The 14474-nt window shown below is 40.9% G+C and overlaps 1 protein-coding gene across 5 annotated transcripts in view; it reads left to right on the top strand.

Moving 5' to 3' along the window:
- RCBTB1 (RCC1 and BTB domain containing protein 1) overlaps positions 1 to 14474 on the top strand; it is a 56103-nt gene that overhangs the window by 14975 nt on the left and 26654 nt on the right. For 3 of the 5 annotated variants that reach the window (XM_032774083.2, XM_075061602.1, XM_032774079.2), the window contains exons 2-4: positions 7558 to 7728; positions 8679 to 8829; positions 10361 to 10527. In XM_032774083.2, coding sequence (XP_032629974.1) covers positions 7585 to 7728; positions 8679 to 8829; positions 10361 to 10527 — 462 coding nt within the window. In that variant the 5' untranslated portion in view covers positions 7558 to 7584. Of the gene's footprint in view, positions 1 to 7557; positions 7729 to 8678; positions 8830 to 10360; positions 10528 to 14474 lie in introns of those variants that run through there. The other 2 variants (XM_075061603.1, XM_032774084.2) reach the window with 2 other exon arrangements.

Below are 14474 nucleotides of genomic sequence, written 5' to 3'. Positions count from 1 at the left end.
GGAGTTGGGACAATTCTACAGTGTCCCGGAAAGCCTCATCAACATACCTCTCTGCCTCTCTTAGCTCCTCCAGTTCCGCCACCCTGGCCTCCAAAGTCCGTACGTGGTCTCTGAGGGCCAGGAGCTCCTTGCACCGACTGCACACATACGCCACCCGCCCACAAGGCAAGTAATCATACATGCTACACACAGCACAATAAACTGAATAGCCTCCACTCTGCTGCTGGGCTTCTGCCTGCATTGTCTCCTAGTTAATGAAAGGGTGGTTTAAAGAGAGGAGTTTTGGAATATGGTTTGGATTACAGGTTTTAAGGGGACTACAGGGGAACAGGTAGGACCGACAAGGGATCCCCCACTCCCCTTCCAAACCCCCTTGCAAAACTCCCTGTTAGCAGCCCCTGTTTGGAAGCTCCCTGATCGCTTGTGTGTGGCTTTATAAAGCTCTGGCCTGAGTTAATGCCCCACCCACTGATTAAGGCTCAGCCAATTACCAGAAGCTTCGAGCTTTCAAACCTTCCTTTGAAACTCACGGCCTCCAACTGCCAGCCACAGCACATGGTCCTTCAAACAGACTGACAAAACACAAGCTCAGCACACAGCAAGTAACCCCCAAACACACACACACTACAGACAAGTCACTTACCCTACAGATGCTGTATTTGCTCCTCCTTTACCTGGAGAACTCCCTTGCAAAACTCCCTGTTGGCAGCCCCTGTTCACAAGCTCAAGTGCTTTTTATTGGAGATAGAAATGTAAGCCACAATAGCTGCCTCAGTTTTAACAATCTAAGTTAACAGTGTGTGTGGGGAAAATGTGTGAAATATTTTCACTGCAGACTAATGGAGAATAATCTTACCAATATTCATACACTTCTATGAAAGTCTTCATTGTTTGTATTACAGTAACATCTATCGGTCTGAACTAAGATTGGTGCCACATTATGCTAAAGACTATAGTAACATAGCATAAATTCTTTGAGGTGAGGACTATCGCTCAAGCGAAGTAGACAAAGGGCAGCCAAGTCTCACAGATTTGAAGTGACAAGCCCGAGGTCACACAGTCCTTCAGTGGCAGAGTAGATCTTATGTTTTTAAAAGTTCTATAAACTGTCTAGTCAGAGTGGTAGATGCCACTTGCATTCCTAACTACTTATGCATCTCCTTTTAATTCTTTCTTCCATTTTGAGCCTACAAAAGGCCCTCTGTGGACAAAGCAGGCTCTTGGATGTGGGCCTTTTCTCTTACATCTAAATTAATGTAATCTTTCCTTTCCAAATCTTGGGGATTTTTTCAGATTTTGTGGTAAACTAGCTAGATAAGAAGAGTTTGCCTAAGATAACTGTAAACACAGAATGAGGCACAATAGTATAGTTGACTCTGAGCATTCACGTTGTGTCTGGCCCCAACCAATCATGACATTTTAAAAAAGGGGATTCCTTATTTGTTTTTTAAAGCATTTAGTCTTTGGTCTCATTTTCAGGTTTTTCTGCACCACTGTGCGGACTAGAAACTTTCATCTTAAAAAGCTGAGATTCTCATATAATAGCTTGACTCAAGAATGTGGGGCTTCAAGAAAAACACCCACGTGTGAGATTTTGCAATATCCAGAATAAACTCTTCAGATTTGTATTTTGGTGCTTGACCATGTGCTAATATCATAAGCAGCAAGTCCAAATAATTTTCATGACTTGGCTTATAGTGTTAATCTCACGTGCAAGTAATTTTTAGCTCTTTTATATAGCACTTCATTGTTTAGTGTGTTGAACATCTAACTCATCATTTTCCACGTGGCAGAGGCAAGTGTATTCCCCATTTTACAACCACATAAATTTAATTCTGAGTACCATCAATTTCTGTCACTCTGGCTCCAGATTAAGAATAGTCTTCCTGAGTTGGAGTCGGTAGTTGATGTGTTTACTCTGCACAGGCAGACCTTCTGTCCATATAGTCTTCCATTGACTTCACTGAGGTACTGTACAGATACTGGGTCTGCTCACTCAGAGTGACTTCCTGGATCAGAGCTTTAGTTGATTATAGTCCGTCACAAAAGTTTCACAATTGTGCAGCTCTCAGTTATCAGCAATACTGCATTTAACAGAATGCAGCTGCGCAGTCTGATTTTAGTGTGATTTTTGAAACGTAATCTCATGTTTTATTGTAGGCTGAGTGTGTAGCGCCAGCTATAGTTGAGGTTGCCTGATACTTGACATTATAAGAACTTGATTTCAGTTGCTTGTAACTCTTGCAAACTTTAACTGTTCATTGAATTTTTGAAAAATTTCAGCTAGAGCAGTTAATTCATTTCTAAGTATGAGCTGAGCAAACAAGGTATCTCTCCGTACTATTGGAAAAAATACTTACAACCATTTCACTGAGAAGCTCTAGCACTTCTTTGTGTTGGAGCAGAGACATAAAATTTATCAGTGAGATTGTGTGGTGTCATGGGAGGTGCCTTTTCTTCAAGTGTCCTTTACACTCTTGAGATGCTCTGACCTATGCAGCTTGGACAGTGCAGTTTTAGAATTGTTCACAAACCCCTCCCCCGCCTGAATTCTCTAACACAGGGGTCGGCAGCCTGTGGCATGTGTGCCAAAGGTGGCACGCAAGCAGTTGTGGTTTTTTTTTTTGTTTGTTTGTTTTGTTTTTTTTACTGGCATGCTGACTGGGGTCCCAGCTGCTGCCCCTGCTCAGCTTGCTGCTGGCCTGGGTGAATGAAACCCCAGTCTGGTAGCTGGCTGAGTGGGGCCAGCGGCCGGGACCTGCCACCAGTCGGGTTCTGTCCGCTGGTGTACTATATTAAACTTCTCCCCGTAGGAATGTGCTACTTGTGGAGCACCAGGACTGGTAGTCGTAAGTAGTACACGATAAGTAGCACGTTTCTACGGGGAGAAATTTAGTACACTACACCTGGGTAGGGAAATTTAGTACACTACACCGCAAAACAGCCTGCCCCCTCCCACTTCCTGCCTCCTGACTGCCCCCCCTCATGACCCATCCAACCCCCCCGCTCCTTGTCCCCTGACCACCTTCTCCCAGGACCCCCTGCCCCCCTCAGAGCCCCCTACCCAGGTGTAATGTATTAAATTTCTCCCCGTTGGAAAGTGCTACTTACGACTGCCAGTCCTGGTGCTAGCTTTAGAAATAGGTTTAGATTAACTTTCAGTTTAAAGTAAGTTAATTACACAATACCATGGCAGATTTAAAGATCAAGAAACACTGTTTTAAAGGGTGTTTGTCATGCCTGGCTGTCTGTGGCATCCGATGTGTATGTTCAGTGCTGAAATGCCTAGGAGAGAGGCATTCTTGTTCATATTGTGCTATTTGGGGCCCTCCTCAGGCCCACATAGCTAGACAAGACTTCAGGCTCTTCTGTTACAAGAAGCATTGTCGGTCGAGCCTCTTGGATCAGATACTTCTAAAGAGATATCAGATACCTCACTTCAGGAAGGTGTCTGGGGTAACTTAAGACTTGGATGTAAATCTGTGTATAAATTTACCAGTATTCTTTCCCAAACCATGATCATGTAAGGGCAAATCTAAATTACATTCTTTAGACACAGAGAATGCTTTCTGATGGGAACAGAACTAAAGACTTCAGGTCCTCTGCTGCATAGTATCATATGCTGGTCAAGGGTCAAGCTGTCTCTGCCCATTCCGCGTCAGTGGGTCAGATAGTGTATATAGAAGAGAGTTATAAAAGTTCTTCACTCTCTCCTGCATTTTTTAGAGTTCATTCTACTAGTGCAGTTGCTGCATCTGTAGCATGTTCCCATTATTGAAATATGTAAATATGAAGTTAAAGTCACACTTTCTCTAAAGAGTGTGCCTTTTTAGATTTGGCAACCAGATCTGATGCACAGTTTGGCAAAGTGATACTTCAGTTGATGTTTAATTAGGACTCAGTGTTCCTACATCCACCTTGAACGTACTCCTTGCCAAACTATCCCAAGAGTGGGAATATTCAGAGGACTCTTGAAGGAAATGGAGGTTCTATGTAACTGTAGTTCTTCGAAATGGACTCTACATATCTCCACTCCCTACCCACCTTTCCCTCTTCTGTGGAGTCCCAATTAAGGATTCTGTAATAGGATTCTGTAATGGGGTGGAAGAAACTGAGGCTGCTTGTGTCACCAAGCCCCTTTGACGGCCATGCCGTCAGAATGGGCTAGAATGTTTAGGGAAGTGGGGAGAAGGGTATGTGAGCATTCCAAGAGTTTGAATATGCAGAGTCTGTCACCAAGAACGATGGTTACAAGCAACTAACCTTCATTTATTCTATGTGGAAAATGGTCAAAACTTGGCCAAGTTATACATTTTTGAAAAAACTCAGACTTGTAAGAGTTTGAAAGCTAAGTTTTCTGAAGATCCTTTATGCACTAAGCATGCTCCTGCTAAGGGCTGCAGGGACCGAGCAGGACGTCTCATGCCATTGCTTCTCTGGGTATGGTGACCAGATGTCCCGATTTTATAGGGACAGTCCCGATTTTTGGGTCTTTTTCTCGTATAGGCTCCTATTTTACACACACATACACGTCCTGATTTTTCACACTTGTGTGGTCACCCTACCTCTTGGTGTCCTGAAGCACTATGGTATCGGGAACGGGGAGTAGGGGGATTCTCTTCCCTGCTCTCATTGCTTATACTTCTGGTGCCCAGGAAGCATGGAGGGGAGGGGAGAAGCCTGTCTTGAATTTAGAGGGATGAGAAATGGGAGAGGCAGGAGAAGATGAGGTTGCAGGAGCCAGAAAGTGAGAGAGGGAGAAAGGGAGGAGCTGAAGGGGGTTGGATAGGAGCTGAGTGGGACAGGATATAGGTTGCACTTCTTAACTGAGTGCTTGACTCTGCAACTTTAACTATATTTTAACATAGTCTTTTAGAGATAATAGATATTACGTTAACAATATTATTTCAATGTGACTGTACCCAGGGCCGTGAGGCATCTCCTCACCATCTGCCCATAGTGTGAGGAAGTGTTGTCTCTGCCTTCTTTAGGTCAGCTCCTTGAAATCACCAGCCTCTGGCAGTGCAACCACTGCCTTTCAGACCCCTTCAGGCCTTGCTGTCTCTGTACAGGGTAGTTATAGGCGTACATCAATCTCTGAGTCTTCTGAGCATTCCCTGTAGTGCCCAGCCCCTTATCCACTGAGCACTCAAAACTACCAGGCCTACTGTTCCCAAAGGAACAGTAAACACCAACTTATACCTTCCTAAACACTTAGTCTCTTTCACTATAAATACATCTATGTCTATTGTTGAAGAACTGACATTCAAGTGAATAAGAATATTGGAAACAAATGATTACATATAAAACAAAATCATAAAACGCTTTCTTGAGACTAAACATAACTGAGTAACATCTTGTTTAAAGAAGCTGGTCTCATCCAAGGTTCTTTCCAGTGTTTTCAACCAAGTGTGGTTGACACCCCTCTTTCATGAAGCAAACTCGTTGTCCTTTTGCTTCCATTGTGAAGGATGCTAGAGTGTCTTCTTTGTCCCCCAAATTACTAGAGCAACCCTTTTGTGTGTGGGTCAGAATAGGATTGTCTCCCTCGCTCTCCCGCTGCTTGCTTCCTCCTGTTACCTTTTGTCTTTTGAATTTTTCACAATCCTTCATTAGCGTTCAGTTTAGACTGGTGAGAAGAGGCCCTTTGTTTACATGTAAATTAAGCACTGTATAGTTCAAACTGCTAGATAACAAGTTCTCTTCTGACAGAACTTGTGTTTCATCTTTGCTGGTGATCAGTTCCTAAATACAGACCTTAACATAATTTTGTGTATATACAGAGGTCCCTGTAACATCTAGACACTCCTCTGTACCCCTTTCTAGTTGGCACTAAGAGGTTCCTGGGTCATACATAACCAATGCATACCATAGTGCTGTCATCTTATGGAATGTTCTGGTGCGAGCACAGGTCCATGCCCATGAAGTACCAGCCTATCACATAAATGTGGACAAGTACTAACAGCAGAATATCTTTGGAGCATCAATGCTAACATGACATTTCTTTTGTGTCAGGCCTAAAAAAACCTTACATTCTTGCTCTTTTTTTTTTTTTTTTGAGTCTTTTTATCGCCTTGAATCCATTCAGTTTTCATGCGCAAACTAGAGGTGATGAGGGTGGCGGAAATTTGTAAATTATACACAGTGATATTGTTTCTCTGGCAGATTTGATGATACTTTTATCTTTTGTTCATCTTCCAATGTTCTAACGCAATCCAAAGTGTTTCTCAATTAACCAATAATGGCTAGTTGCTCTGCACTGAGTTCGCCAATAGTTTTCATTAAGTAGTCTGAAGCAAACAGATCATGGTTATGTGCTGTAATTCCCTCATGCTCAAAAATAGTTATTTTTGTCCACAAGGAAAGTTTTAAATCAGCCCCTGCCCCCAGGACATCCCCAATACTTTAACAAAAAACCCTAACAAGCTGGCGTCATGTGCTACTTACATATATTGGGATTTCACACTGTCCAAAATTTAAACTGGGATTGCACACTAGTTGTAGGAGACAATATTTTACTTTAAGACAGGAGTGAGCAGACTTTTTGGCCTGAGGGCCTCATCGACGTTCTGAAACTGTACGGCCTGCCGTACAGGGAAGATTGTGCCTCCCGAAACAGCCTGGCCCCCACCCCTTAACTATCCTCCCCAGAGCACCCGACCCATCCAACCCCCCCTGTTCCTTGTCCCCTGACACCTGCCCCCAGGATCCCTTGCCCCTAACTGTCCCCCCAGGACCCCACCCCCATCCAACCCCTCACGTTCTCCCTTCAAACCTCTGCCTCGTCCAACTGCTCCCTGTCCCCTGATGGCCCCCTGAGACCCCCTGCCCCTTATCCAACCCCCCCACCCCTTTTTCCATGCCTCTGAGAGCTGCAGGACTGGCAGCTACACCACCACACTGTTCAGCAGGAGCTCGCAGCTCCGCCACCCAGAGTGCTGACGGCAAGCGAGCTGAGGCTGCGGGGGTGGGGAGACAGCAGGGAAGAGGCCAGGAGCTAGCGTCCTTGGCTCGGAGCTCAAGGGACAGGCAGGACGGTCCCACAGGCCCTAGTTTCCCCACCTCTCCTTTAAGATCTGCTTGTCTTTATTTAAATGGAATATAGGCTTGGAATACTGTTTCACATTTACAAGAGAATTGAATATAATACAAAAGAAAATAAGATCCAAAATATAGCTCAGAAATCTGCTGTCACTGAAAGGCAACATTTGCTAGGTTGCATATTTATCAACAAATGGATTTTTTTGCAAGTAGAACAGTGGCTTTATCTGGTTTTTCAGTAATTATTAGTTCAAAGTAGCCCAGCAGGTACTTGTTTTTAATGACATTTCTCTAATATCCTGTCTAGGGCTAGCTGTTTTTGTTGTTCCTTGGTATGGCGTATGATTACACATCTTGTATAGGAATAGAATATTCATTCATCAGAGAAACGAATGTCCCTGTAATTAAGTTTTATGTGCCTTTTTCTTTTCTAAAGAAGAATATCTTGTGCCTTTTGATGAAGACAAAAAATAAGCCTTTTTAACAGTGTTGTGTTTTTTTTTCTTACTACTGCAGAAATGTCAACTTACTTATAGGAATTATATGAAACCCAACATAGTCATGGTGGATGTAGGAAAGTGGCCAATATTTACCTTGCTTTCACCTCAAGAAATAACATCTATTCGGAAAGCATGTGTATTTGGCACATCGGCCAATGAAGCTATATACATAACCTATAATGATGAGGTAAGTGTATAAAGAAATGAAAATACCTGATCTGTTTTGGGATGTAATTCTAATCCTTTTGAATGCCTGTAAATAAGCAGCCTACAAAAGACACTGCGTGAAACTGTGTCCTAGTCTGTGAATGAATGTGGTGGAAATGAATTGCAAATATTTGAAATCTTGCATTGGGACATAACTGGATAGAGAGTAAAAGGATTCACAATAAAACACTCTTAACAAAAATTATTTTCATTACTATTAATGTCATAGATTAGTAAAGATGAAAAAATAAAAATTTGCTACATAAACTGAGTCTCTTTACATTTCATTTCACTTGAACAGCTGAACTAGACTGGTCAGTTTCACTTCTTGTCTCTTACACTAGCACATAAATATAACCGGACAATTTATTATGACAAATATTGAACTTCTTATACCCGATATAAAGGATAGCAGCTGTAATAAAAATGAATCTCCAGTCCAGGAAATGCCCCCTTTAGAGATCTTTTTAAATTTAAGTAACTTCTTTCTGAATCAAAATAGAATTGTCACAGCCTTTTTTTATGGAAAGAGAAGTAATGCATTGCCCTAAACAAGCCTCAGCACCCAAAACGAGGAGATATTTGGATGCCCGCCTTTAAAGCGTACAAAACACAATAAAAACACTTCCGTAAGCTTTTAAAGACCTATGACTTCAGTAGAAGTATTTCCATTAGGGTTTGTAAACCTTCCTTCTGGAGTGTGTAAAACAAAAATCTAAATTTTGAATCTAGAACTAGTTGTAGAACCCTTTGAACCAACAATAAAGTTCCATGGATGAAATCTTTGCCCCATTGAAGTTGATGGCAAAACTCCCATTCACTTCACTAGGGCCAGTTTTCACCTTGTATATCTATATTTCTGTCTATCTCCCTCTCCATAAATATGAATCTAAATAGTTTAAAATGCAAATTGTTCTTTTTTCCCCCCAGGTGTTTGTGTTTGGACTAAACTGTAGTAATTGTTTGGGGACTGGAGATAATCAAAGCACAATAGTACCAAAGAAATTAGAAGCCTTATGTGGGAAGAAGATTAACAATCTCAGTTATGGAAGTGGACCACATGTTATACTTAGCACTGAAGGTAGAAAATATTTAATATGTGAAATAATCAGTTACATATTTTATCAGGGTTAACCAAGAATGGAAGTGGAGATATGTTGGTAGATTGCTACTTGGCCAGTGTGCTGGGTTTGTGTTGCTCTTCTGGGAATTCTGATTCTGGGCCAACAAAGTTCAAAGGCCAGATCTCTCATAGCTTCTCTGCAGTCACTTTACACTAGCTGAGGAACTGGCCCAAAGCATACCATGATGGTAACATGCTTAGTCTTCCCTCTGGGATGGAGGAGGTATGTGAATTACTAACTATCAGAATTTAATGATCAGATAACATTTTCCAAACCTCGTGGCCATCAGAATCAAATAGTATGTTCTAGTTTAGTGGCCTTCTAACCAACCAACTTTTATAAAGGGAAGAACGCAAGTTATTTCTCAACACTGGGTAGGTAGTAAACAGTGGCAAGGGAATGAATGCATTTTACTTTTGAACATAAAGTTGGAAACCAGGTTCCAACATGAAATTGTAAAATTCATTGGCTGACTAGCGAGGCAGTGCTGATTAAAAGGGTCTGAACTTGATGGCTTCAGACCATAACATTAGATTTTTTTCTTTTGTTTTTAAATAGTTGTTTTGAGTTAAATTTGTCAGTCTATTCTTATGTGGTTGTAGCATGTGGCTTCAAGCTTCTGAAAAATTATGAATAAAATGATAGACTACTTACTCTCGCCTCTAAATTGTTTGCCTGGTTCCTTTTATTTAACGTTGGATTATGAGCACATTGAAACACCTTGCTCAGTTTTTTTTTTTTCTGGGAAGGGGATATTAAAAAATAATTAACATAAAAATTAGTTAATATGGACTCACTGGACAAAGCCTTCTTTGCCTTGAATTGACAAGAGGCAAGATAAAATCTGTTAAGGAAGTCCAAGGAAGACAAAGAGAAGAGCAGAGAGATTGCTTGAGAAATTCTCAAGGGTGAAGAATGCTAAGTCCAAGGAAGGGACATGAATATAATGGAGTTCAGGAAATGGAGTACAGGAAATGTCAACTCAAAGTTACTTCCTATATGGCTTCCCTTATAGAATAGTGAATTCATATAGAAAGCTGGTTTGGTTTGGGGAAAATAGCTTTTGTCTGTATTGTCTGATCAGACAGCTGACATCAGTTTTTGATATTTACTGCCAATTATAGTTGGGTGCAGGGAGGAAGCATTTTAATTCTGCAGTAAGGTTAGTGAAACCATTTGTTAATGTCCTCCCTTATATTCACGTGCCACCGTTTATCTCTCTCACATAACCCAGAGCTCATGCTATAGTATAGTCATGAATAGTTAGACTTGAGAAGGAAGGCTTAAAACTGTACAAAGAATAAACTGTAGAACAATTACTACATTAGTCTCGTCGCTTTAATTATTCTGCTCTCACTTTGACTTATAGCTCTGTCTGTACTTACGCTTTTATAGAAGCTAAAGAGAATACAGTGTTTGAATCAATTAACATCTCAGTTAGTTTGGCACTGGTGGGGGTGGTATCATAAACATGCATATTTTGTGCAGATGGTGAAGTTTATGCTTGGGGACATAATGGATACAGCCAGCTTGGGAATGGAACAACCAATCAGGGCATTACTCCTGTTCAAGTCTGTACCAACCTGCTAATTAAGAGGGTGATTGAAGTAGCTTGTGGCTCTCATCATTCTATGGCCCTATCATCTGATGGAGACGTAAGTCTTATATTTTCTTATTTAACTTTTTCAATAAACCTGGAGTTCCTGAAAAGAATCTGATTGATAGCTTTGGAGACTGAAGTCCTTTCTATTCGCTGTACAGGTACAAAGTAACCTTACCCATGCTGTCCTACCAATGTGCTTCAAACTGAAGGCACTCTCTCTCCGGGGTGGGAGGGGTAGTTCATTCTCCAGGCCAATTTTAATTTTTTTTCCCTACAGTGATTTGAAAATTGTTGCCAGTGAGTATTCTTATGCATTTTTTGTGCATTGGACACCTATCAATAAGTCTGAAACTGGAAAAAACACTGCACCTAAAAAGCAATGTAATTTTTGAAAGACTTTTTTCCACTAGTATTCCCTATCTGTATAATAGGGAATTGTGCCAGAAATGGTAGACCTTTTCCAAAAGATACAAATTTAAGGTTGCCGTCTGTGTGCACTGTCCTAGCACTGACACGGACGGGTCAGTTGTTAGTAGTGCTCTGGTTCTCTTTAATACTGTATCTGATTGCTGCATTATTCATTACTGTGGAAGTATTCTGCTCTATCCACCTTCACATACATTGAGAGGGATTGGGCATAGTTGATTTTATATGAAATTTCTGCTTTATGCTACATACGTTGTAGAAAATATATCCCTGCAGAAATGAGTGGGGTCAGGCTTGATTTGTCCATGTCTAGTTACCTGGAAAGTGTATATCACGAATTTCTTTATGTACTACTGGTAGTCAATGTTTCCTTTTTGATTGAGCGTAAAAATGGTATTTTTAGACTGAGTAATCAGCCTGTTCTAATGCTGTTTTAAGGCTTCATCTGAATTGCTTGATTCTAAAATCAGCTTAAAATAGTTATGATGAGGAATTAAAAATAGGCATAATTCTGTCCTATGTACTTGGCCCCCAGAACCATAGTATCTGAGCACCTCCATATCCTGTTCTAATACGAAATCATACTGCTGCCATTATGACACACAGTAGCACATCAGTGTCAGTAATGAGGGGGAGGGAAAGTAGATTCAGAAACTAGTTTTTTTGCTGATAATGTGCTGCTTTTGAGAGGAGCTTTGCTTAGGAAAGATCTTGATTTTTTCATTTCTTTGCCTTGCATAGGATATGAAATTTGGAAGTGTAGTCCACCTAGTTAGTCAGCAGTGATATGGTCCAAACAATATAAGATGAGAAATAGGAGGAAGGGTGTTCTACAGGTGCGAACAATGAGACCGGTAATGCGTATTTTGAACATAATGTATATTTAAACTGTACTTAAATACAGTGCTAACTTCCTGAAATTTAAACATTTTATTTTGACCTATATTATGCTGCATTCTCTTAGTGATTGACTGAGGCTTTGTTGTTACAAGATGTTTTGTATAATCGGGTTATATAAGGGAACATGTTATGGAATAATATTTACAGAAAGAATTGGCTGCAAAATTAAATTTAATCTCTGGAATTTCACAAGGTCTTTGAAGTGTCACATGACATGGTTCTTGTGGCGTTAAATGATGAGCTCTAGAGTAGCTAAAGATAGGTGAAGAGCAAACAAACCATCAGCATTTGGCAAACTGAGAGAACTGTTGAACAGATGAATAGAGGCAGCTAGTTCATTCCATGGTTTAAAGAGCAGAAGCTGTAATCACAGGTCGCTGTCTTGTATGAGAAAACAGTGGCTTAAATTTCACATTCCTGTGGTGGTTTGCTAGGAGGGGAGAAAATATGCTTAAGTTTACTCACAATTCAACCTCTAGGAACGTCTATATTTAGAGGCTCACTCCTCCATTATAATTCTGAAAAATAAAGCTGGTAAATAGTCTTCTTTGAAAACATCTTCATTATAGCTTAACACATAGAGGATGTTAGTTATAGGAAGGATACATTTAATATAGTAGAATTTCAGAGTTACGAACATCAGAGTTGTGAACTGACTGGTCAACCACACCTCTCATTTGGAACTGGAAGTATGCAGTCAGGCAGCAACAAAGACCAGAAAAAAAGCAAATACAGTAATGTGTTTAAACATAAACTAATAGAAAAATAAAAGGAAAGTTTAAACTAAAAGATTTGACGAGGTAAGGAAACTGTTTCCTTAGAATCATAGAAGATTAGGGTTGGAAGAGACCTCAGGAGGTCATCTAGTCCAACCCACTGCTCAAAGCAGGACCAACACCAACTAAATCATCCCTGCCAGGGCTTTGTCAAGCCAGGCCTTAAACTTCTAAGGATGGAGATTCCACCACCTCCCTAGGTAACCCATTCCAGTGCTTCACCACCCTCCTAGTGAAATAGTGTTTCCTAATATTCAACCTAGACCTTCCCCACTGCAGCTTGAGACCATTACTCCTTGTTCTGTCATCTGCCGCCACTGAGAACAGACAAGCTCTATCCTGTTTGGAACCCTCCCTTCACGTAGTTGAAGGCTGCTATCAAATCCCCCCTCACTCTTCTCTTCTGCAGACTAAACAAGCCCAGTTCCCTCAGCCTCTCCTCGTAAGTCATGTGCCCCAGCCCCCTCACCATTTTCATTGCCCTCTGTTGGACTCTGTCCAATATGTCCACATCCTGTCTGTAGTGGGGGGCCCAAAACTGGATGCAGTATTCCAGATGTGGCCTCACCAGTGCCGAATAGAGGGGAATAATCACTTCTCTCAATCTGCTGGCAGTGCTCCTACTAAAGCAGCCCAATATGCTGTTAGCAGTGTACCCTTGTTGCAAAGAAGGCTGATTCATATCCAGCTACTCATTCACTGTAATCCCCAGGTCCTTTTTGCAGAACTGCTGCTTAGCCGATCGGTCCCCAGCCTGTGGCAGTGCATGGGATTCTTCAATCCTAAATGCAGGACTCTGCACTTGTCCTTGCTGAACCTCATCAGATTTCTTTTGGCCCAATCCTCCAATTTGTCTAGGTCACTCTGGACCCTATCCCTACCCTCCAGCATACCTACTTCTTCCTCCAGCTTAGTGTTGTCAGCCAGTTTGCTGAGGGTGCAATCTATCTCATCATCCAGATCATTAATAAAGATGTTTGGGCACTCCACTAGATACTGGCTGCCAACTAGACATCGAGTCATTGATCACAACCTGTTGAATCTGACAGTCTAGCCAGTTTTCTATCCAATTAAATTAAGATGGTTAAAGGCAGCATTTTTGTTCTGCATAGTAAAGTTTCAAAGCTGTATTGACTCAAAGTTCAGTTGTAAATTTTAGAAAGAACAACCATAATGTTTTGTTCAGAGTTACGAACAACCTCCATTCCTGAAGTGTTTAACTCTGAGGTTCTACTGTACTTTGAAATACACCCCCTACCACCCTCCATATATTCAGTAGGTGTTTAGTTTTAGATTAATTAGAATAGTTAATAAAAGCAAAGGATGAAATATAGTTATGGACAAAACCACCTGCTTTTTATTTTTTTCATGGTAATGTTATAATGTGTGTGGCTGGTGCTTTTGCACAGTTTTTCTGCATTTGTCTTCTGTCAATAGATATTAAAGTAAAGCACTCAATTAGCATCAAGAAGGATATGTAGAATTTATGCAAAGGCAACTTCGGTCTTGCAGTTGCAGTCAGCAGCATGTCTGGTAACACCTTTTCCATAAGGGTAAATTTTAAAGCAGGACAAAACACTGGATAGTAAACTGTAAGAAATATTCCTACATTTGCCTCTGGGGATGGACTAGATAACCAAATATGAAATAATATATATTAGAAACTTTAGAAGAGGGGTGAAAACGTCTCCTGAGGCAGTATATATTTCAAGATCTTTTAGGAATTTATGAACACAGACAACATCTTACTTTCTTAATTTGAGACATTTTCAATAGCAACAAATTCTTGTACAAAACTACCACCAAAACTAGTACTTCCCTTCATGCAATTTGTATCAAGTATCATAGCTGCTGAAACTTGTACGGTGAACTAAAACTTCCCCATTCACAACGGCAG

This window comes from Chelonoidis abingdonii, chromosome 1, assembly GCF_003597395.2.
Source record: "Chelonoidis abingdonii isolate Lonesome George chromosome 1, CheloAbing_2.0, whole genome shotgun sequence".
NCBI classification, from domain to species: Eukaryota; Metazoa; Chordata; order Testudines; family Testudinidae; genus Chelonoidis; species Chelonoidis abingdonii.
This window is presented reverse-complemented; position numbering and strand designations above follow the sequence as displayed.